The 25,506-nt window shown below is 43.1% G+C and overlaps 1 protein-coding gene across 5 annotated transcripts in view; it reads right to left on the bottom strand.

Moving 5' to 3' along the window:
* CAPRIN1 (cell cycle associated protein 1) overlaps positions 1-24,557 on the bottom strand; it is an 88,076-nt gene extending 63,519 nt beyond the window's left edge. For 4 of the 5 annotated variants that reach the window (XM_073347912.1, XM_073347915.1, XM_073347916.1 and 1 more), the window contains exons 1-2: positions 24,407-24,557; positions 23,876-24,081 (exon numbers count right to left, since the gene is read on the bottom strand). In XM_073347912.1, the coding sequence (XP_073204013.1) occupies positions 23,876-24,079 (204 nt within the window). In that variant the 5' untranslated portion in view covers positions 24,080-24,081; positions 24,407-24,557. Of the gene's footprint in view, positions 1-23,875; positions 24,082-24,216; positions 24,378-24,406 lie in introns of those variants that run through there. The other variant, XM_073347913.1, reaches the window with a different exon arrangement.
* Between the last annotated feature and the right edge of the window lie 949 nt (positions 24,558-25,506).

The raw sequence follows: 25,506 nt of genomic DNA, 5'->3' as shown, positions 1-25,506 counted from the left end.
AGTATTTTAATCTCACTTATTCTGTTACTATAATGCACATCTTAGTGACCTTTCTTGCAACCAACAGAAAGTTACTTTGCATCAGCACTGAAAGTGACCTGCAAAGAAACACAACTAGGCGTGTGCGCCCTGTTTAGTTTCATGGTGCATAAAGACAACACAAAGCTTTCTTCATTTTTGTTTTTCACACAGACTACTCAGGGTCTATCTGCTCTGGGAGACTCTAAAGAACAAGAACCAGAGAAATACATCACAAGTACCAAGAAAGTGAAACCTAATTAACTGGGAGGAGGCAATTTTTATTTATGCTGTTTAAACATTTATTTTTGCTAACATTAATTTTCCTAATATTTGGATTCAACACCTCCCCTCCAGTTATGGGCTGCGAAAACTGTCAATCCATATGTGACTTTATTAAGTCCTCAAGTAAACCATGAAGGACCAGACCAGACTTAACATTCCTCACATTTAATGTAGGACACCTCTATACATCGAAGACACACAGAGCACACACACATTTTCTTTTGCTGGTGACTTAAGAGTTAAGTCAGATAGGCAAATATCTTCTAATTCCTTTGTGTTCATTTCCTGCTAACCCAAGGAGTGAGGAACCAAGCTCAGCCCTGAACTAAAAATCTTATGCACTGCACTAAACGGCCAGAGATATGACTCCAAAAGAAATGAGACTCCAAAACCAAGCTTGGTAAAGTCAAACCAATACTCTTCAGAAGCAAAATATTTAATGTAGTTAGGTAACTGCTTACTGTCCCTTATCACTTAGTTTACAAAACAAAAATCGTTAAAGTACTTCCTAAATTCGGTGTGGGCAAACTACAACCCACAGGCCGTATCCGGCCCGCCAGCTGTTTTAATCCATCCCTCAAGCTCCCACTAGAGACCAGGGTCTGGGGCGTGCCCTACTCTGGCACTCCAGCCGGGAAGCAGGGTCAGGGGCCATTCCACATGGCTCTTGGAAGCAGCGGCATGGCCCCCTTCCAGCGCTTCAGCCGGGTAGCAGGGTTGGGGGCCGTGCCACATGGCTCCCAGAAGCAGTGGTATGCCCCCGCCCCCCCCCCCCAACCCCGGCTGCTACACATAGGGTCAGCCAGGGGGCTCCGCTCCACACGTTGCCCCCACACCAAGCACTGCCCCCGCAGCTCCCATTGGCTGGGAACCGCAGCTAATGGGAGTGCAGGGGCAGTGCCTGCAGATGGGGCAGCATGCAGAGACGCCTGGCTGCACCTCTGCATAGGAGCCAGAGAAGGGACATGCTGCTGCTTCCGGGAGTCGCTTGAGGTAAGCACCGCCCAGAGCCTGCACCCAAGCCTCTCCCTGTGCCCCAACCCCCTGCCCTGTGAACCCCCCAGACCCAGCCCAGAGCACCCTCCTGCACCCCAAACCCCTCATCCCCAGTCCCACCCCAGACCCCTCACCTCCCCCCCGCACCCCACTCCACCACGTCAGCCCAGAGCTCACTCCCGCAACCTGAACTCATTTCTGCCACGCCCCCCCCAGGAGCCCGCACCCCCAACCAGAGCCCTCACCACCACCCCCCGCACCCCAACCCCAACTTTGTGAGCATTCATGGCCCACCATACAATTTCTATTCTCAGATGAGGCCCTCGGGCCAAAGAGTTTGCCCACCCCGACCTAAATGATACACGAGCCATGTAATAAACATACTTATCAAATATAAAGAAATGCCTATTTTGTCAAAAAGAAAACTGCCGTAATAGAGCTAGAAGATGATAAAAATGGTCGACAAGAGTCAATATTTCAAAGTGCAGTAATTTTTAGTGGCATGTAACTCAAGTCAAATGGTAACTTCTCTTCAAACTTCAAAAATTCCCCTTCTGCCTTTAGAATTTAGCAATTCTTAGAAAAAGGTAGTCATCCCAAGACAATTAGAGACCTAAAATAGTAACCAGTTTTTATTAAAGATGTTTGTAATTATGGATTCACTTTAATCTACACTAATATCTTTACCAATTGCTATAAAGCTTTGAAGACTATGAAAATTTACAGATATTAAATGAGTGCTTGTCCACACAATTCAGATTAATGTTTGTGAAATACAACACACTGGGAAAGATATTGCCTTGAACAATCAAAATTCAAGTCCAACTTTTTCTTTCCTTTTTTTTTTTAAACAACCAAGGAATATCCTGATCACCATAATACCAAAAAGACCACCACAAAAAACACACAATTTTTTTGGGGGGGATAATCACTGCAAAGAATATTCTAGTTACAAGTTATAGTCTATTTATTTTAAAGAACAGGGCTTTTTAGTTTTAGTCACCTGTCAGTTGTTCTTAAAATTGGAAGGTCACATATCTTGGGAATATAAGATTAATACTACACAAAACTATTTTTAGTCACTTGAATTTAAGGTTTTATTCATGTGAATCAAAATACAGTTCTGAAAAGTTAGTCCCAAAAGGACAAAAATTTCCAGTGAACGTTTCCCCCTTTTATATTTTGTCACTAACCCTACTACTTAGCACTACATATGTAGGTAACCCATGATGGAACTTTTAACACCAAAGGATTTCTCTGTCTTCACTTAGATACAGGCAGTGAAGCCAACATTGGGATAACTGGTTGCTGCTGATGCAGCTTTAGCAACCCAAGGACCCCCATTTTGATATAAAAATTTTCACAGATCCAACCCCCCCCATCCCACCTCTTCCCACCCCTCACTCCACCCTTGCCCCTCCTGTTCCCCACCTCTTTCTGCCCCCTCCCCACTCCTCCTCCTCCCAGCGCCTCCTTGCACACCACTGAACAGCTGTTCCCTGGCATGCAGGAGGCACTGGAAGGGAGGGGGAGGGGCTGATCAATGGGACCTCCCTGGATCTGCAGACCGCAGTTTGAAAAATGTCGCTTTAGATAGAAGCATTGTAAAAGGTAATACAAGTTAAATCTTAAAATTTTCCTAGCTCCATTTTTAATACCATCTGAGGCTATTATAACTGGAAAAATTTTTGAAGTTTAATTTATTTTTCAGTGACTTTCAAAATTTTACTGTATTTGTCCATGGAACTGTTTCCATTAGAATTCTAAAAATTGACAAACATTTGATTTTGTAAAAAAAAAAAAAACCACCACTACTTGTTTTTACTAGATGTATGTTTTGGGCTAATGATGACCTAATAGTCACTTTAAAGTTATAAAATACTGGGAAAAGGCCTGTTGGATCCAACCTCATAACAGCAAACTTGGTCTTAAAATTCTATTCCTTTCAAGTCTACATAGACCTAAAAGTTAATGTATTCATATATCTGGAATTTTCATTATTTCTATATGACTGAGCATATTTCACGAAGTTCGCCATGAAAAGCTGTTTGGAGATCTGGATTCAACCTACTACTTCATGTCCTCTCAGTTTTAAATTCCAGAGTAAACTAAAGGAATCACTAATAGTAACCAAAACAGGAAGGCACAAAAGGGGGGGGGGGGGCGGAAAAGGTCTCTGGAGTAGAAAAACTAAAGAAAACACCATAGAATCATAGAATATCAGGGTTGGAAGGGACCCCAGAAGGTCATCTAGTCCAACCCCCTGCTCAAAGCAGGACCAATTCCCAGTTAAATCATCCCAGCCAGGGCTTTGTCAAGCCTGACCTTAAACACCTCTAAGGAAGGAGATTCTACCACCTCCCTAGGTAACGCATTCCAGTGTTTCACCACCCTCTTAGTGAAAAAGTTTTTCCTAATATCCAATCTAAACCTCCCCCACTGCAAACCATGGCATGATTGTGTTCTAGGTTTAAATGTTTCTTTAACCATCATTTGTTGACAGTGACAACATTCTGATTGAAAGACAAAACGGATAGTGAAAGTATTTGATCAAAGTTTCTGAAACAATTCACTTTGGGAAACTGAGTGTAGAAAAGTTCAGCCCAAAAGATTTATTTCGGAAAGCTGTGGGCTTGTGAAAGTAAGGATAACATGCAAACTGCTATGTAAGATAAATTACTGACAGTGGTCCCAGACAGAAAGTTATAGCCACTCATACTCCAGCTATACCTTTTAAACTAAGTCATCCTCTGCCAAAACAGCCCATTTTACTGAAAACTCAACAATTAAAAAAGGTAGACAAAATAGTTAACTTTTTCACCTTTCCATAAAAAATAAAAATAGTTCAACATTAGCTTTTTCACAGAAAATTAATTCTCCAACTAACGATTTCCTGAACTCTCAATAATGTAATGTCCCTGGCCAAGTGTTTGATTTGGGCAACAGCTAGCAACCCGAGTATCCTGGTCAAATTAAACCACAACAATGGTACACAGTAGGTGAGGTGGTTACCAACAGATAGATCGGAAGATACTCTGATGAGCACTAAACTATACCCAAAAGACCATTAGCCAGGCAGAGCAAGCAGCAAATGCGTTTTACTCCTAACAGCCTATCACCATTTAAGAGGTAAGCAACTATGTTCAGCACTAGCTCAAGCTTCAGGATACAGCCCTCTTAAATAGAGCATTGAGCACATTACAGTTAGCCTAGTCCAGGGGTGGCCAACCAGTGGCTCCGGAGCCACATGCAGCTCCTTCTATAGGCACCAACTCTGGGGCCAGAGCTACAGGTGCCAACTTTCCAATGTGCAGGGGGGTGCTCAACCCCTGACTGCCACAGGCCCTGCCCCCACTCCACCCCTTCCTGCCCCCTCCCCCCTGAGCCTGCCATGCCCTTGCTCCCCCCTCCCCTCCAGAGCCTCCTGAGCACCATGAAACAGCTGATCAGGAGGTGCGGGGAGGGAGTGGGCACTGGGAGCGGGGTTGATGGGGGGCTGCTGATGTATTACTGTGGCTCTTTGGCAATGTACATTGGTAAATTCTGGCTCCTTCTCAGGCTCAGGTTAGCCACCCCTGGCCTAGTCAGTCACACAATGCACGTTTGACCACCAAAAAAGAAAAAAGTCTGCTGTGAACCACGATTTAAATTTGGTAACCTGGCTTTCTTTCAAAAGAGTTTTAACTATTAGAAACAAAGGTTTTTATACAGGCTTCTCCATCACAACAAACTGGAAAAAAAGTCATTCCTGTTTAATGTTACTTTCTCAAAGCTTCCAGATATTTAGTATGTTTAGTATATTTAGGTGAAGGCAAAGGAAGGCAGCCTTGCCCTCTGTAATGCAGCGGACAAGCTACTCTAAATGCACATTATCACAAACAAGATTCTAAATGCAGAATAAGTGTTACTTCTTTGTAGTTGTAGACATGCTCCAGAAGGTCACCTACCGCATTAGGCTAAGATACTACTAGATAAGAAAGAGAAAGGTGTCATTTTGTAAACCTTCATTTACTCTGTTAACTAACATCAGCAAGAAGTGCTGTAAAATAACTGCTGTAACATTAATTTTTGCTTAGCAGCCCAACTGCAGTAGCCCCGCAAAATGAGATGTTTTACTGATTTTTTCCCTGTACAAGCTTATCCAACGTTCTCACACAGAATGTGCACTCTGAAGCACAAACAGCAGAAAAATTTAAGAGGAAAGTGAGTGGAAGAGTGATCCAGTAAACAGGTCACAGGACAGTCATCAGATCCCAATTTTAGTCCCTACTCTGCCATCAACCCACGGTGACCCTGTGAGATGTGATATAAAGCTTGGATGATCAAAGGACTATACTGAACAACGTGCCAAAGAATGGATGTTTGGGACTGTACATATGAAATGGATTTCCTAGAAATAGCTCAAGGGAGGTGAATGTAAATTCCTTAAGTCCAGCTACCCAAACCCCATTCTTTTGAAGATATGCCCTGAGCTTCTATCTGCTGATCACCTGTAATACAAGGTCAAAAGCTAAAGCTGTATAAAGGAAAGACTGAACTAGTTCTGGTTGTTCTGGTTCTGAATCTGAAACTGTTGTGAACTTACTTCTACAGGGAAAACCCAATTGTGGGTCTTGAAGGACTGACGCCTACCAGAGTTTGAGGCTGGAGTGACCTCTGGTAAGCTTTAAGCAAGCATGTAGGTTCTATTGTTAGTTTAATTTTTTTTTCTGAAATACTTTTACTTTAAGAATAAATATGCTTGCTTAGAAGGACCTGTGTGGTAATCAGCAACTGCTGGCAAGTAAAGCGCAGATGCTGGCCAGTTTAGGCAGTCTGGCTTGCTGTGGATGTGTAAGCAGGGAACTACACAGCCTGAAAAAAACCCTGGTCAGGAGGGAGAGACCTGCAGGTCTCCACCCAACAAAGGTGACAGCTGAGGAACCAGGAGCCTAGAGTAGATGCCTTGGTGGATCACGAAGGGGAAAAATACAAGTGCAGTTGCCCTGAACTGAGACAGACCAAGTCTGACTGGTCTGTTTTAATACCGAGTTTGTTGGCAACTATAAGGTTTAATTTTCATTCTGAGCCATCACCCTCTTTGATTTCACTTCAACTTTTCTCAAGCAAATTCCTTTTGGGCTAAAATTTTCCATGCTTGGTCTTGACATTTATTTTTTTAAGTAAAGCTATCTTAGTCTTTTCTAAGTTATATATGTTCTGACTGGCATTGTTTTGTAATTCAGATAGATGAAGTCAGAATATTTAAAGAAAAGGAGTACTTGTGGCACCTTAGAGACTAACCAATTTATTTGAGCATAAGCTTTCGTGAGCTACAGCTCACTGCATCCGATAAAGTGAGCTGTAGCTCACGAAAGCTTATGCTCAAATAAATTGGTTAGTCTCTAAGGTGCCACAAGTACTCCTTTTCTTTTTGCAAATACATACTAACACGGCTGCTACTCTGAAACCTGTCAATATTTAAAGAGTGACTTGCTATATAGTCACTATTCAAGAGGGAAAAACTTGACTTTATATTAAAGAGTTTATGAACGAATGTTTGATATTTTCATGCATGTCGTTTAGAATGTTCCCCAACTCACTGCCTCCTCAATTATGTGTCATCTAACAGATCTAGCACCACAAAGGCATCTTGAAAGTGACTACAAAGTACTTTTTCCCCATTCTTAAAAAGAATCAGGAAAACTAAATGCACACAAGCATTCAAGTGATATGAAAGTTGAAACTGAGCACTCAAAACTTCAGAAATTCCAAGAGGTACTGTTTCCCCACATCCACAACTTGGCTATGTCACATATAGGACTATCTGTTCCTATTTTCCTTGTACACAATAAATAGTTGATCACTCTTATTTAATTTATACTCTAAAATAGATAGGACATGCAACAGGGTCACATTATAAATCCAAAAGATAAAATATTACTATGATATTAATGTGCTCCTGAATTTTCAGCTTCAACGCTGTATTAATATAAGCATCCTTGTTTCTTATTCAGAAACTAAGAATTTAGAACTGGAGGATTTTCTCAATGTACTGTATTAAAAAATGTAAGTGAGCGCTCTCATGTAAATCTGAGTGTCGAGCACTTAACACAGCTTTATAAAGAATACCAAAGACATTAAACTGAATATTTACCATCATTTAAATTAGGGCTGTCGATTAATCGCAGTTAACTCACATGATTAACTCAAAAAATATTAATCACGATTGTACTTCTTGTTCAGCCAATCGCTAAACAAACTAATTTGTTTACATTTACAGGAAATAATGCTGCCCTCTTCTTATATACAATGTCACCAGCACGACACTTTTGTAGCCAGCATTGCAAGGTATTTACATGCCAGATATGCTAAACATTTGTATGCCCCTTCATGCTTTGGACACTATTCCAGAGGACATGCTTTCATACTGATGATGCTCATTAAAAAAAGTGTGTTAATTAAATTTGTAACAACTCCTTGGGGGAGAATAGTATGTCTCCTGCTCTGTTTTACCCACATTCTGCCATATATTTCATGTTATAGCGGTCTCGGATGATGACCCAGCACGTTTATTTTAAGAACACTTTCACTGCAGATTTCACAAAATGCAAAGAAGGTACCAATGTGAGATTTCTAAAGATAGCTACAGCACTCGACCAAAGGTTTAAGAATTTGAAGTGCCTTCCAAAATCTGAGAGGGATGAGGTGTGGAGCATGCTTTCAGAAGTCTTAAAAGAGCAACACTTAGATGCAGAAACTACAGAACCCGAACCACCAAAAAAGAAAATCAACCTTCTGCTGGTGCATCTGACTCAGATAATGAAAGTGAACATGCATCAGTCCGCACTGCTATGGATGGTTATCAAGCAGGACCTGTCATCAGCATGGACACATGTCCCTTGGAATGGTGGCTGAAGCATGAAGAAACATGAATTTTAGCACATCTGGCATGTAAATATCTTGAGATGCTGGCTACAACTGCGCCATGCGAACCCCTGTTCTCACTTTCATGTGACACTGTAAACAAGGAGGCAGCATTATCTCCTGCAAATGTAAACAAACTTGTTTGTCTGAGCGATTGGCTGAACAAGAAGTAGGACTGACTGGACTTGAAGGCTCCAAAATGTTACACTGTTTTATTTTTGAATGCAATTTATTTTTATTGATAGTTCTACATTTCTAAGTTCAACTTCATGATAAAGAGATTGCACGACAGTACTCGTATTAGGTGCACTGAAAAATACTATTTATTCTGGGTTTTTTACAGTGCTAATAGAATCATAGAATGTCAGGGTTGGAAGGGACCTCAGGAGGTCATCTAGTCTAACCCCCTGCTCAAAGCAGGACCAATCCCCAATTTTTGCCACAGATCCCTAAATGGCCCCCTCAAGGATTGAACTCCCAACCCTGGGTTTAGCAGGCCAATGCTCAAACCACTGAGCTATCCCTCTCCCCTAAAATTCTCTTCACCCCAGATGGAACTCAAACCAACAATCCCTGGCGTAGGAGGCCAATGCCTTATCCATTAGGAAATACTCGTAATCAAAAATATAAAGTAAGCACTGTAAAAACAATGAGGAGTCCTTGTGGCAACTTACAGACTAACAAATTTATTGGGGCATAAGCTTTCTTGGGCTCGAACTCACTTCATCAGATGCATGGAGTGAAAAATACAGTAGGCAGGTATAAATACACAGCACATGAAAAGATGGGAGTTGCCTTACCAAGTGGGGGGTCACTGCTAACAAGGCCAATTCAATCATGGTGGATGTGGCCCATTCCCAACAGTTGACAAGAAGGGGTGAATATCAACAGAGGGAAAATTACTTTTTGTAGTGCTAACGAGGCCAAATCAATCAAGGTGGATCAATCAACACAAGGTGGTGTGTTGTAACTGAAATCAATATATTTGAAAATGTGGAAAACATCCAAAAATATTTAAATAAATGGTATTCTATTACTGTTTAACAGTGAAATTAATAACATGATTAATTTTTTTAATTGACAGTCCTAATTTAAAATCTCACTTTATTTGAATTGGTTTTTAAGAACATTATTTGTTTACACCATTAACTGGAAATATCTAATATCTTAGTTGAATAAAATCACTCTTGAATATGCAAGGCAATACGTGTATATGTCTTAACTTAAGGATACCGGTGATTTACCCACTAAGGCCTATTAATCTTACTGGAAATTAGTCAGTAAATTATTTGTGCATTGGTGACAGAATATACCTAGATATTTTGTACGTCTTCCTAGTGGATGAATTCCCTATCGCTAGCAAATTTCAGTGCAGAAATACTAACACAATGCATTGTCTACAGTATTTTTATTGCAATCTGGACATCCCTAGTCTTCTATCGATACAATCAAGCCAACATAACCTGCATTTTTGTTTTACCATTCTACTAGACTTCTCCAGCAATACTTACCACATGCTTTAGAGCAGTGGTTCTCAACCAGGAATATGCGTACCCATTGGGGTCTTCCAGGGGTACATCAGCTCATCTAGATATTTGACTAGTTTTACAACAGGCTACATAAAAAGCACTAGTGAAGTCAGTACAAACTAAAATTTCATATAGACAGACAATGACTTGTTTATACTGCTCTATATTCTATACACCGAAATGTTTCAGAGTAGCAGCCGTGTTAGTCTGTATCTGCAAAAAGAAAAGGACGACTTGTGGCACCTTAGAGACTAACAAAATTATTTGAGCATAAGCTGCAGCAGCACAGGAGCTAGCAAACAGAGCTGTAAACAGGGGAGTTTGAGTGGGAGTTCTGTTGGAGGAGAAGGTATTTGTGTTTGTTTGGCTTTGTATTGGTAGTATTTGTATGTGTAGAGGCTTGTAGGGGCTTTGTGCTGGAAGAGAAGCTGAGCCCTGATTAGGGGGTGGGGCTTCACTGACTAGGGGTCCTATAAAGGTAGCAGCCAGTCAGGCAGCAGCACAGACAGCTGCAGCAGCACAGGAGCTAGCAAACAGAGCTGTAAACAGGGGAGTTTGAGTGGGAGTTCTGTTGGAGGAGAAGGTATTTGTGTTTGTTTGGCTTTGTATTGGTAGTATTTGTATGTGTAGAGGCTTGTAGGGGCTTTGTGCTGGAAGAGAAGCTGAGCCCTGATTAGGGGGCGGGGCTTCACTGACTAGGGGTCCTATAAAGGTAGCAGCCAGTCAGGCAGCAGCACAGATAGCTGCAGCAGCACAGGAGCTAGCAAACAGAGCTGTAAACAGGGGAGTTTGAGTGGGAGTTCTGTTGGAGGAGAAGGTATTTGTGTTTGTTTGGCTTTGTATTGGTAGTATTTGTATGTGTAGAGGCTTGTAGGGGCTTTGTGCTGGAAGAGAAGCTGAGCCCTGATTAGGGGGCGGGGCTTCACTGACTAGGGGTCCTATAAAGGTAGCAGCCAGTCAGGCAGCAGCACAGATAGCTGCAGCAGCACAGGAGCTAGCAAACAGAGCTGTAAACAGGGGAGTTTGAGTGGGAGTTCTGTTGGAGGAGAAGGTATTTGTGTTTGTTTGGCTTTGTATTGGTAGTATTTGTATGTGTAGAGGCTTGTAGGGGCTTTGTGCTGGAAGAGAAGCTGAGCCCTGATTAGGGGGCGGGGCTTCACTGACTAGGGGTCCTATAAAGGTAGCAGCCAGTCAGGCAGCAGCACAGATAGCTGCAGCAGCACAGGAGCTAGCAAACAGAGCTGTAAACAGGGGAGTTTGAGTGGGAGTTCTGTTGGAGGAGAAGGTATTTGTGTTTGTTTGGCTTTGTATTGGTAGTATTTGTATGTGTAGAGGCTTGTAGGGGCTTTGTGCTGGAAGAGAAGCTGAGCCCTGATTAGGGGGCGGGGCTTCACTGACTAGGGGTCCTATAAAGGTAGCAGCCAGTCAGGCAGCAGCACAGATAGCTGCAGCAGCACAGGAGCTAGCAAACAGAGCTGTAAACAGGGGAGTTTGAGTGGGAGTTTGAAAGCGGAATTTGTCTTGTGGTGCTTGTGTGGGGTTTGGTTTTGCTGTGGGTGGTGGTGTTTTGGTGTGGTTTGTGTTTCCCAGATTAACAGGATTTAGGTGGGAAGGCTATGACAGATTCAGAGGTGGCAGTGGGAGTGACCCATGTAGCAGATGACACAATGAAGATGACTGGATGTGGAAGCTGTGGTATGTACATGATCCTGGAGGGGGCACCTGGTAAGAGTTTTGTCTGCATGAAATGCCGTCTGATAGAGCTGATGGAGGAAAAGATCAGAGGTTTGGAGATGCAGGTGGAAAGTCTGGTAGAGTTTAGGAAGGGGTTTGAGCAGATTATGGAGCAAAGACATGAGGTATCTGAAGGGAAAAGCTCAGACTTGCAGATGGAAGCAGGACTAGGGAATTTTGAGGGGAGACTGGGTGAGGAAAGTGGTCAGTGGAAACATGTGACTAAAAACTAGGCAGAGGAAAAGACGGGCTAGTGAAGGAGAAATAGAGCTTCAGAATAGGTTTGCAGAGTTGGAAAATGAAGAAGGGGCTCAGCAGGTAGTCACTGAAGGTGACAGGGCAAGGAAGAAGAGAAGAGGGGTTAGTCCTATAGGAAAAGGGGAAGAGTTAATGGAGATTACACCAAATATGAGCCCCAGGAGGATACAGGATGGGTTAAAAAGGATTACAAGGGAGAATGGGAATGGAAAAAACTTGCAGCCAGAGGGAACAGGGGATAGACTGGAGAATAGCACCGTCACTAGGAAAAGGCAGGTCTATGTGATTGGGGACTCTTTATTGAGAAGAATAGATAGGCCTGTAACCAGAGCTGATCCAGAAAATAGGAGGGTGTGCTGTCTTCCAGGTGCTAAGATACGGGATGTAGACCTGAGGTTAAAAAGGATTCTAAAGGGAGCGGGAAAGAATCCCCTAATTATCCTTCATGTGGGAACAAATGATACGGCTAGATTCTCACTGGAAAGTATTAAGGGAGACTATGTTAGGCTGGGGAGGACGCTTAAGGAAATTGAGGCTCAGGTGATCTTTAGTGGGATTTTGCCTGTTCCTAGAGAAGGGCAACAAAGGTGTGACAAGATTATGACTATCAATAGATGGCTTAGGCAGTGGTGCTATAAGGAGGGCTTTGGGATGTATGGCCATTGGGAGGCATTCATGGATAGAGGACAGTTCTCTCGGGATGGACTTCATCTGAGTAGGGAAGGAAATAGACTTCTAGGATGGAGGCTGGCACAACTGATTAAGAGAGCTTTAAACTAGGAATTTGGGGGAGAAGGTTGGGAGATGTCCAGGTAATCTCCACGCCAGAATTTAGCATAGAGTGGAAAGAAAACGAAGTAAGAGTGGATACAGCTGTAGGTAGGAGGAAGGGCAGTGTAGATACAAGTCTAATAGGTTATACTGGTAGTAAAATAACCGTGCCTAATAGGGTACAGAATGTGAGTGAGGCCAAACAGCAAAAATTAAGATGTTTGTACACTAATGCAAGGAGCCTAGGTAACAAAATGGAGGAACTAGAGTTACTGGTGCAGGAAGTGAAACCAGATATTCTAGGTATAACAGAGACCTGGTGGAATAGTAGTCATGACTGGGCTACAGGTATTGAAGGGTATGTGCTGTTTAGGAAAGACCGAAATAAAGGTAAAGGTGGTGGAGTAGCACTGTATATCAATGATGAGATAGAATGTAAAGAAATAAGAAGCGATGAAATGGATATGACTGAGTCTGTCTGGGCAATAATTAAATTGGGGAAGAAAACTATTAGAGCCTCCCCTGGGATAGTGCTTGGGGTGTGCTATAGACCGCCGGGATCTAATTTGGATATGGATAGAGCCCTTTTTAATGTTTTTAATAAAGTAAATACTAATGGAAACTGTGTGATCATGGGAGACTTTAACTTCCCAGATATAGACTGGAGGATGAGTGCTAGTAATAATAATAGGGCTCAGATTTTCCTAGATGCGATAGCTGATGGATTCCTTCAACAAGTAGTTGCTGAACCGACTAGAGGGGATGCCATTTTAGATCTGGTCTTGGCGAGTAATGAGGATCTCATAGAGGAAATGGTTGTAGGGGATAATCTTGGCTCAAGTGATCATGAGCTAATTCAGTTCAAACTGAATGGAAGGATTAACAAAAATAAATCTGCAACTAGGGTTTTTGATTTCAAAAGGGCTGACTTTCAAAAATTAAGGAAATTAGTTAGGGAAGTGGATTGGACTGAAGAATTTATGGGTTTAAAGGTAGAGGAGGCCTGGGATTATTTTAAATTAAAGCTGCAGAAGCTATCGGAAGCCTGCATCCCAAGAAAGGGGAAAAAATTCATAGGCAGGAGTTGTAGACCAAGCTGGATGAGCAAGCATCTTAGAGAGGTAATTAAGAAAAAGCAGAAAGCATATAGGGAGTGGAAGAAGGGAGGGATCAGTAAGGAAAGCTACCTTATTGAGGTCAGAATATGTAGGGATAAAGTGAGACAGGCTAAAAGTCAAGTAGAGTTGGACCTTGCAAAGGGAATTAAAACCAATAGTAAAAGGTTCTATAGTCATATAAATAGGAAAAAAACAAAGAAAGAAGAAGTGGGACCGCTAAAAACTGAGGATGGAGTGGAGGTCAAGGATAATCTAGGCATGGCCCAATATCTAAACAAATACTTTGCCTCAGTCTTTAATAAGACTAAAGAGGATCTTAGGGATAATGGTAGCATGATAAATGGGAATGAGGATATGGAGGTAGACATCACCATATCTGAGGTAGAAGCGAAACTCAAACAGCTTAATGGGGCTAAATCGGGGGGCCCAGATAATCTTCATCCAAGAATATTAAAAGAATTGGCACAAGAAATTGCAAGCCCATTAGCAAGAATTTTTAATGAATCTGTAAATTCAGGGGTTGTACCGTATGATTGGAGAATTGCTAACATAGTTCCTATTTTTAAGAAAGGGAAAAAAAGTGATCCAAGTAATTATAGGCCTGTTAGTTTGACATCTGTAGTATGCAAGGTCTTGGAAAAAATTTTGAAGGAGAAGGTAGTTAAGGACATTGAAGTCAATGGTAAATGGGACAAAATACAACATGGTTTTACAAAAGGTAGATCGTGCCAAACCAACCTGATTTCCTTCTTTGAGAGAGTAACAGATTTTTTAGATAAAGGAAATGCAGTGGATCTAATTTATTTAGATTTTAGTAAGGCGTTTGATACTGTGCCACATGGGGAATTATTAGTTAAATTGGATAAGATGGGCATCAATAGGAAAATTGAAAGGTGGATAGGGAATTGGTTAAAGGGGAGACTACAACGGGTCCTACTGAAAGGTGAACTGTCAGGCTGGAGGGAGGTTACCAGTGGAGTTCCTCAAGGATCAGTTTTGGGACCAATCTTATTTAATCTTTTTATTACTGACCTGGGCACAAAAAGTGGGAGTGTGCTAATAAAGTTTGCAGATGATACAAAGCTGGGAGGTATTGCTAATTTAGAGAAGGACAGGGATACCCTACAGGAGGATCTGGATGACCTTGTAAACTGGAGTAATAGGAATAGGATGAAATTTAATAGTGAGAAGTGTAAGGTCATGCATTTAGGGATTAATAACAAGAATTTTAGTTATAAGCTAGGGACGCATCAACTAGAAGTAACAGAGGAGGAAAAGGACCTTGGAGTATTGGTTGATCATAGGTTGACTATGAGCTGCCAATGTGATATGGCTGTGAAAAAAGCTAATGTCGTCTTGGGATGCATCAGGAGAGGTATTTCCAGTAGGGATAAGGAGGTTTTAGTACCGTTATATAAGGCACTGGTGAGACCTCACCTGGAATACTGTGTGCAGTTCTGGTCTCCCATGTTTAAGAAGGATGAATTCAAACTGGAACAGGTACAGAGAAGGGCTACTAGGATGATCCGAGGAATGGAAAACTTGTCTTATGAAAGGAGACTCAGGGAGCTTGGCTTGTTTAGCCTAACTAAAAGAAGGTTGAGGGGAGATATGATTGCTCTCTATAAATATATCAGAGGGATAAATACCAGAGAGGGAGAGGAATTATTTAAACTCAATACCAATGTGGACACAAGAACAAATGGATATAAACTGGCCACTAGGAAATTTAGATTAGAAATTAGACGAAGGTTTCTAACCATCAGAGGAGTGAAGTTTTGGAATAGCCTTCCGAGGGAAGTAGTGGGGGCAAAAGATCTATCTTGCTTTAAGATTAAACTCGATAAGTTTATGGAGGAGATGGTATGATGGGATAACATGGTTTTGGTAATTAAATATTCATGGTAAATAGGCCCAATGGCCTGTGATGGGTTTTTAGATGGGGTAAGATCCAAGTTACCCGGGAAAGAATTTTCTGTAGTATCTGGCTGATGAATCTTGCCCATATGCTCAGGGTTTAGCTGATCGCCATATTTGGGGTCGGGAAGGAATTTTCCTCCAGGGCAGATTGGAAGGCCCTGGAGGTTTTTCGCCTTCCTCTGTAGCATGGGGCACGGGTCACTTGCTGGAGGATTCTCTGCTCCTTGAGGTCTTCAAACTACAATTTGAGGACTTCAATAGCACAGATATAGGTGTGAGGTCTTTTTTAGGAGTGGTGGGTGAAATTCTGTGGCCTGCATTGTGCAGGAGGTCAGACTAGATGATCATAATGGTCCCTTCTGACCTAAATATCTATGAATCTATGAATCTTTTGTGAGCTGCAGCTCACTTCCTCGGATGCATTCAGTGGAAAATACAGTGGGGAGATTTATATACACAGAGAACACTAACAAGAGTGATCAGGTAAGATGAGCTATTACCAGCAAGGGGGGGGGGGGGCAGGGGGACTTTTGTAGTGATAATCAAGGTGGGCCATTACCAGAAGTTGATAAGAACATATGAGGACCAGCATGGGGGGAGGATAAATATGGGGAAACAGTTTTACTTTGTGTAATGATCCATCCACTCCCAGTCTTTATTCAAGCCTAAGTTAATTGTACCCAGTTTGCAAATTAATTCCAATTCAGCAGTCTCTTGTTGGAGTCTGTTTTTGAAGTTTTTTTGTTGAAGAATTGCCACTTTTAGGTCTGCAATCGAGCGACCAAAGAGATTGAAGTGTTCTCCAATTGGTTTCTGAATGTTATAATTCTTGATGTCTGATTTGTGTCCATTTATTGTTTCACATAGAGGCTGTCCAGTTCATTGGCTGTAGCTCATGAAAGCTTATGCTCAAATAAATTGGTTAGTCTCTAAGGTGCCACAAGTCCTCCTTTTCTTTTTGCGGATACAGACTAATATGGCTGCTACTCTGAAACCTGTCACCTTAAGTGATCACTCTCGTTACAGTGTGTATGGTAACACCCACTGTTTCACGTTCTCTGTGTATATATACACATCTCCCCACTGTATTTTCCACTGAATGCATCTGATGAAGTGAGCTGTAGCTCACAAAAGCTTATGCTCAAATAAATTTGTTAGTCTCTAAGGTGCCACAAGTCCTCCTTTTCTTTATACACTGAAATGTAAGTACAATATTTATATTCCAATTGATTTATTTTATAATTATATGGTAAAAATTAGAAAGTAAGCAATTTTTGAGTAATAGTGCGCTGTGACACTTTTGTATGTTTAGGTCTGATTTTGCAAGTAGTTTTTAAGTCAGGTGAAACCTGGGGACATGCAAAACAAATCAGACTCTTGAAAAAGGTACAGCAGTCTGGAAAGGTTGGAAGCCACTGCCTCAGGGCACGTCTATACTACAAAGTTAACGTACAGCCACCGCAGTAATTACTTGAACTGTAATGTCCACACTATGCTCCTTCTGTCAGCAGTGCGTGTCTTCACCAGAAGGGCTTGAACCGATTTAACTAACAGTGTGGGACATTGTGAGCCTGAGCCTCACTGCCCTGGGTTGTCAGCCCCAGCGCGGAAACAGGCTATGTAAACAACTCAGTGTCTACACAGACACTGAATCAACTTACAAGCTACCCCTTTCACAGAGATGGAGTTACTAAGTTGGTATGGTGGGTGGGCAACTTACATTGGCGGGAGGGGCATTTTAATGTAGATGCTTACAGACGGAAGTCGACGTAAGGGAGCCTTAGTGAGTTTTACTGATCTGAGCTACCTCTTGTTCATTATGAAAGTACAACCTTAAGTGGCTTTCATAGTCCTTTAAATACACACATTTAGTCCAGCCAAAGGACTCTTTCAGTCATCAGTAGCTTAATCCAGAGTCAAAACATAAATATGATCTTTTAAGAGTCATCTAAAGGGGGAAGCAGTCCAGAGAGCTGGATGCTCTAAAATGTTGTGGCAAACACATGCTTCCATCAATGCAAAAAGTCAGGAAAACTACTTACATTGGTAATTAAGATATTTTGCCCAATGCATAGAAAAGGAGTATTTTCTCTTCAGTGAGCATATATAACTAGTTAATAGAAGTTATATCAACCATTGAGAGAAATAACTTCTATACTATTTTAAAAAATCTAATAGTTATAAATGAAACAATGAGATCAAACAAGGAACTAGTGCCTCCAAATTTTTTTTTTTTTTTTTTTTTTTAAACACAGGTATGAGAGCTTAATTTTGAGGGTTGGAGCTGGGACTTAATATGTATCCAAAAATCAGTATATCCTTGCTGCCACTTGGAGGTTCCAACACAAAAGAATTCAGCTGTGGTTTCACATAGTCTGCCTCCATTCACAATTTCAATACACAAACCTCCAATCAGATTTATTACAACTAATTTTGAGTTTCATTTTAGATGACATTTCTTTTGAGCATGTTTCCTTAAAAAAAAACAAATGCAGGGACTGGGCCCACCTCTTTGAACGTGTGTTGTGCAGTGTAACAACAGTGCTGACTGATACTGTCCTAAGATAGGTTTCAGAGTAGCAGCCGTGTTAGTCTGTATTCGCAAAAAGAAAAGGAGTACTTGTGGCACCTTAGAGACTAACCAATTTATTTGAGCATAAGCTGATATATGCATTTCCACTGCATGCATCCGATAAGTGAGCTGTAACTCACGAAAGCTTATGCTCAAATAAATGTGTTCGTCTCTAAGGTGCCACAAGTACTCCTTTTCTTTTTGTCCTAAGACAGGCCATGCTGGATACCAACAAAAGAAAGTAACTTGGAAAAAAGAGACAACAATCTCAGGACTGATTTAGTGCTATCCCACAAGGAAATAGGAAGACAGCCCTCCTGACAGAACATGCAACTGCTTCACCAAAGCTACATAGAGATCAGTGTATCGGTGAGAAGAGCCTTTGATCACCAGAGGGGCCTTAAACCTAGCAACAACGGTTGCTTCCATAAGACCTCTTCAGAAGAAACTTATCACAATGCCCTAGTATAGACTGATTGTTAGTCAGATCTTTCATGCAGAAAGTCTAGCACATCTATCAAAAAGTGGAAGCAGAGAGACAAATACTATCTAAAATATTAGGTCAATCTGAAATACCCAATTGATGTATTCCAATGGAAATGCCTATGTTACTGAGGATAGTAGAACCATCCATGAAATATATATTGGCAAACGTCATTAAGATATTTAGACTCATATCTATGGTTTGGCTACAAGACAAAGATGCAGCAATTTAACTTAAATCTGTTTTAAAATTAGTGCTATCTCCAGGATGGCCACCTATTTTAGTTTAAACCGTTTCCCAATTGACTTCAGCCAAGCCAAATCAAGGTTGGTTTAAATCAAAAGGAATGTCTGGATTTACCAAACTGGTTTAAAACCTACACTTCTTGTTAAACTGGTACAGCCTTCTCACATTCATATTTATCAATTTACAGAATATGGTTTTAATACAGTATCTTTCATATTTTTAAGCATTCTAAAGCTTCATAAGACAATGGCACAGTTAGCACAGCACATGAAGTTTGGTTGTGTATGGTATTATAGGTGAACTGAAAGGGAAGAAAAAGAAAAGGAGTACTTGTGGCACCTTAGAGACTAACAAATTTATCTGAGCATAAGCTTTTGTGAGCTACAGCTCAACTGGTGCATGTGTTTCTCTCCTGCCCCCAGGCTGTAAAATGGAGACAATGTTTGCTCTTACCCCTACCCCGAGAAAAAAAGCTTCTGTATTAAAACACAACAGAAACTGAGATTTGGATCTAGCTTGCTTTTCCTGGAAGACTATGAGTAATTACAGAACTAGTAGGATTTTAACATCACACATCATGCAAGTGAAGTCGAAAGAGGTTTAAGTGATTTTTATTCGGACTGTTTAAAACTTTTTTAAACACCTCTTTAATTCAACTCATAAGTAGATGGAAGAAAAAAGACTTTAAACAATAGAACATCCCTTGAATTAGGACCTAAGGAAGCTCTTAACACGTAAGAGACCTTTAAGCAGTCCAAAAACAAGATTCAGCATTCCTTATCTTTCTAAAAGGTAAAACACATCCTCAGGCTCTCTTTATACATCTAAAAGAGAAGAAACTGGGTTACTGTCATCCCCCTTTAAACATGTACCACTTTGGCTCTTTGGAACTTTTAACACTTTAGTTCTGCAGCAAACTGAAAACAAGAAGAATGAAATATAACTAGCAATTTAGTATAAACACCTGTAATTACTATGGTTTCTAGCTTGAATTATTTTCAACATATTTTGAACAAATACTGTACTGTAATTCCAAAATTATTACTACTTGAGTTTAGCAATATCACTTTACTCTTACAGAGCCAGCTAATGAAAGTGACCAATTTATTTGAGCATAAGCTTTCGTGAGCTACAGCTCACTTCATTGGATGCATACTGTGGAAAGTACAGAAGATCCAGGTTTTCTCCCCACCCTGGATTTGTGCTGGAAATGGCCCAATTTCATTATCATACACATTGTAAGGAGTGTGATCACTTTAGATAAGCTATTACCAGCAGGAGAGTGGGGTGGGGGCAGAGAAAACCTTTTGTAGTGGTAAACACCCATTTTTTCATGGTTTGTGTGTATAAAAAGATCTTCTGTATTTTCCACAGCATGCATCCGATGAAGTGAGCTGTAGCTCACGAAAGTTTATGCTCAAATAAATTGGTTAGTCTCTAAGGTGCCACAAGTACTCCTTTTCTTTTTGCAAATACAGACTAACACGGTTGTTACTCTGAAACCAGCTAATGAAAGTGTGAAGCTAAAAAGACTTCTGAGTCAAGATGTGGCATTTCTAATTTCTACAGCAAAAGTGTATTTTATTAGACCACAAGCCACACTTACCATTTAAGATTTAAATATCTAAAATATGTCCTAACTAATTGCACAGGTCACCAAATCAACAGTATTTTTACTTTGTTCTTTGCTAATAAGCATTCAAAATTTAACTCAATTGTCCTTCTAGATGAACACCTGTAAACTCCTTTAGTGAAAGCATTTAATCTTTCACATTATCAGATGTTTTCACATTTAACATTTTTCATCCACTTGACTCGAGACTGTATAATTTCTGATCTTACCCTTTATATGCAAAAAATCTTCAGAAATTTAGAAGATTAAAAAATGTAGTTGTATGAATACTGCATTTAAGAAACAGCATGTGATCACAAACAATACATAAGCACAAATAAATACTGCGAACGTAGTCTCTGCATGGCTAAGTAAGGAAATGACAATCTTCAAAACTTAGTATTCTCTGAACACCTTTGATTTATTCTTTTTAAAGACAAGAAAAAAAATCCATAGTTTAACAATTTGGCTTGACACATCCAAGAACCATTTATCCTATACACATTACGAGGTCTGCAGCAAGTCTTCAGAGTTGTGCAGGAGCGCTTGTCCCCTTCACGCATTCATCACCGTGCACAGTGCTAAGCTAGCTATGCACATACAACCTGACCTTAACTGCACACTTTGTGTGCAACAAAAAAAAAAACCAAAATATAGTACTAATACACAATAATTTCTCAACTCAAAAGCAATTCACACCACAACCACTCAAAGGTTCTTCTCTGTGAGGGAAGTTTCCTTGCCAAGTTTCAGAAAGTAATAAGCAAATGTAAAGTTATAATGAAATGCTCAAGACACCTTAATTTAGCAGTTACTACTGCTCTCCGTATATTATAACAGGTATGGGGAACTAACAGAGACTAAGGAATTCACAAGCTAAAATGTCCCAAATTCCATGCATTTGTATCAGAATTCTGAGGTCTTCTACTTATAACTTTCTAGTTTAAGATACTCTCCATAGAACTTTACCAGAAAGTCCATTAAAAAGGTGGTTCTCAACCAGGGATACATGTACCGCTGGGGGTATGCAGTGGTCTTCCAGGGGGGTACATCAGCTCATCTAGATATTTGCCCAGTTTTACAACAGGCTACCTAAGCACTAGCAAAGTCAGTACAAACTAAAATTTCATAAAATGACTTTTTAAACTGCTCTGCACACTATACACTGAAACGTAAGTACAATATTTATATTCCAGTTGATTTTATAATTATATGGTAAAAATGAGAAAGTAAACAATTTTTCAGTTATACTGTATGTGATACTTTTGTATATTTGTCTGATTTTGTATGCAAGTAGATTTTAAGCGAGGTGAAACTTGGGGATATGCGAGACAAATCAGACTTCTGAAAGGGTTACAGTAGTCTAGAAAGGTTGAGAGCAACTGCATTAAAAGACGAACACTAAAGGCATTCGTTAAAATGTAAGTTATGAAGTTTCTTTAAAACTTCAGAAACTGCTGCATACAGACAACAGGTAAAAGTGACCCAAGGCAGAAAGGCTGTACTTGTGCAGTTTTTGCTTGTTTTAGGGCAGAAGGTCTGAAAAGCTCTTCTCCCTACCACCCTGCCCCCCTCCGAATTTTTAACTGAAAATTCAAGTTGTGTCCATCTTGGAAAACTAGCAGATTTATGATATTGTTTCACTTCCTTGTTTTGTCTGAAGTTTTTTATTCAGACCATTTACAATTTACTTAATTCACTTAAAACACTTGAGGAAAGTTTTAAGGATTGATTGAAAAACTCCAAACCTTCAGTTAAAGACTAAGACTTTGTCTACACATAAGCTTGCACTGATTTAACTGTTTAATATCACACCTTTGCTTGTACAAGTGTAAAGTCTGTCTACAGGCAAAGTATGAGAGAACTCCCCGGCCACATTTTAAAGTCATACAGAAAGCCTTCCCTCTCTCTTTAAAATGAGAGCAGTTAACATGCCTTGTATTTTTTAAAAGGAAAAAAAGCAGTGCACTCATGCATACAGGTGTAAAGTAAGCACAATTTCTGGCCCCTTTGCACGTCACCTTTACTGCCTTAATATAGTTAATTCATCCCAAACTAGACTACTCATATTTCAAGTTTTGTTTTTAATTAAAAGTGAAACAAAATTTCATAACTGAATTTATGGTTTTTTTAACATTAAAAACAAAAGCAGAATTAAGAGATTAACCTTGCTGCAGTTCAGAATTTTTTGGTAGTATCCCAAGTTTTAACTTTCTCAAGTATATCACCAATATTTCTCAAGTATATCACCAAAACTCCAGAGCTTTTAATGGGGGGCAATAACCATTCAAACTTGTCTTTGCTATTGTGTCCTATTACATTTACCCATTAAGCTCTGTAGAACCGGGCCACTTGTGTGGCAAGATCCATCTGACACACAGCACCATATACACAACTGGTACCATAGAAATGGTAAGTAATCACAACACCATCACTCTGAGGGGCAACCCAGACCCTCTGAGATTAACTGATATTCCCACAAGAGACACCCCAAGAGTCAGGGCGAGGGCTGTTGTACAATATCCTAGAAGCCTTCGAGTCTTGGCTGTGTGACCCATACAGAGGAAGCCTCCAGGGGCTGGGAATCTCTGGCAGGGTGGCCGGCTGGCCCCGGCTTTGTGCTGCCAGTGCCTGCTCACACAATGCAGCTGCCTCGGAGAGGCTGAGACTGCCTCTCGCCGCCGCCATGTTAGCTTCAGCCTCCATGTGCACAGTCCGTGAGCCCCACAGACTGCAGATCCTATCGTCCCGCACCCACCCAGCTCTCTATCCCGGGAGAGACGCCGCTACTCCATGGGGCGGTTACAAGCCCAATTCATCCCCCCGCAAAGGCTGAGCTCGCGAAGACCCCGGCCCACAGGAACAAAGGGGTGGGGGTGGGGACTGCGTTGTCTCACCGACTGAGAGGACGGGAAAGGGGGCAGTGGCGGCTCCTCCTGCCTGTGTCCGAACCCAAACAGCCCCGTGAGTGGGACGCGCATCACCCCACACTGGGCTTTGCGAACAAAGGGCTGCGCGCTTCGGCCAGGCGGGGCAGGAAAGGAATGCCCCGGGCGAGGCGGGCGCTCTTCTGGAACCTTCGGGCGGTAGCCTCCGCCGGGCCCGCACCGGGAACGCCCCGAGCACGCCCGCGGCAACCCCCGTGGACCAGGCCGACCAGGTGCAGGAGCACCGAGACCCGGAACCTCGCTCCCCGCACAGCGGGGCACGGGCCGGCCAATCCCCGCCGTGGATGATGGGGAAAGGTGATTCCACAGTCCCGGCGTGAGACAGGACGACAGGCCGCCGGGGAGAGGAAACCCCTGGGCGGGGAAGGGAACCTGGAGACCCAGAGGGAAAGAGGAGTCCGGGGAGGGCTGGTGCAGCGAAGCCAGAACGCGGGAGGGGGTGGCCGGGCCCAGACCGGAGTGCGGGGAGATACGGTACCTTCTTCTTCTCCAGGTTGCGCAGCTTCTTGTCGATCACTCCCAGGATCTGCTTCATGGCCTCTGTCTGCACCGAGCTGGTGCTGCCGCCCGCAGCCACTACCGCCTGGGGGGGAGCCGCTGCCGGGGCGGCCTCGCTACCCGCCGGCACTGGCCCCACTTTGCCGCTGCTACTCGCCATAGTGCTGTTGGTGGCCGAGGGCATCTCTACAGGCGAGAAATGGAGAGCGCGTTAAGGGGGATGGCTGGACGGGCCGCCGGAGGGGACACGCGGGAGGGCGCGCGCGCACCCACCAACCTTCCTCACCCACCCCACCCCCAGGACGAGCGTCGGAGCCGCACCTGCAGGCGCGCGCCCAACGATCTCGCAACCAAATCGATTCGGCTCTGTCCGCCTACGACGAGGGCGCTCTGGAATCACGTGACCAGCAGCCTCCTGGCGCCGCTCGTCCCCTATCCCGGTTCAACGGTCACTCACGGAAACCCTCCCGACCCCGTGTCAGGAACCCTTCGTCACCACCACCCCCCTCACCGTGTGTGTGCGTGAGTGTCCCAAGGGGAGGGGCTCAGTGCGCTGCGTTCTCGCTTTTGGGAATGGCCGCCTCAGCCCACTCCGGCCCCGCCGCCGCCTGCGCCGCTCCTGCTACCTCTGCACCGAGCTACTAAAGGAAGAGACTGGGGCGCGCGCGCGCCTCAGACAGGCAGGGCCGGGTTGCGAGCGAGCGATGGGTCCTCGGCGGCGGGGTGTGTCCTCGTAGAACGCCTGAGCCACTGACCGCTCTGCATCCCATAACGGGACGGGCTCAGGATTGCGGCGCGCCCCCATCGTGCATCCAACAATCCCCCTTCCAAATGCCAAGGCCTTTCCCGGACGAGTCGTTCAGGCGCGCGCTAGCCACTAAAACCCGGCACACAATGGAAAGAGCAAAGGGGCTCTTGGCAGGACCCCGCGGGAACGGGCCGGGCTTGTCGGGCAACGGGGAATCCCCTCTAGCGGCAGCCCAGCCCAGCCCAGCCGCGTCCCAATCCGGCCCGGGCAGCGGCCGCGTGGGCAGCTCCAGCCCCTTCTCCTGTGGGGACGGTTGCGTGGACCCCCCCCCCGAGGCGGGGGAAGGGATCAGGGGCTCGGCAGTGGGGGCCGCTCGGCTCCGCTGGCGGGCGGGCGCGCCCGGTGGGCCGGGCAGTGGCTGCCGAGCCCGGGAGCGTTCTGGGGATGACCCGGGGCGTCACGCGCGCTGAGCATTGTCACCCGCGGTGCCCGAGCGAGGCCGCCGGCAGCGCGCCTGTGGGCCGCTGTGGTTCCACGCAAAGAAACCCCATTGCCCGGACGGTACAGGACAGGGGCCCTTTGAGGACCGTCCCTGTGGGGTGGTTTGTGTCTGGTGCAGAGTCACCGTGAACTTCTGACCCGCAGACGTGTGGCTTGGAAGCTTAGTTTTTGCCTAATCAGCTAACGCTCAGTAGCTGCTCCTTACTGGGTACGGCTCATGGGATGTTAGGTACCACGTAAGGAGCATCCCTGAGACAACAGGATGGGTGATCAACATCTCCAATGCGAGCCACCTGCTACATCCACGTTTGGGGGTTGAGATATAATACATGCATTGTAGGCACGGGCAAACAATTGCCTTT

This window comes from Lepidochelys kempii, chromosome 6, assembly GCF_965140265.1.
Source record: "Lepidochelys kempii isolate rLepKem1 chromosome 6, rLepKem1.hap2, whole genome shotgun sequence".
Taxonomy (NCBI): domain Eukaryota; kingdom Metazoa; phylum Chordata; order Testudines; family Cheloniidae; genus Lepidochelys; species Lepidochelys kempii.
This window is presented reverse-complemented; position numbering and strand designations above follow the sequence as displayed.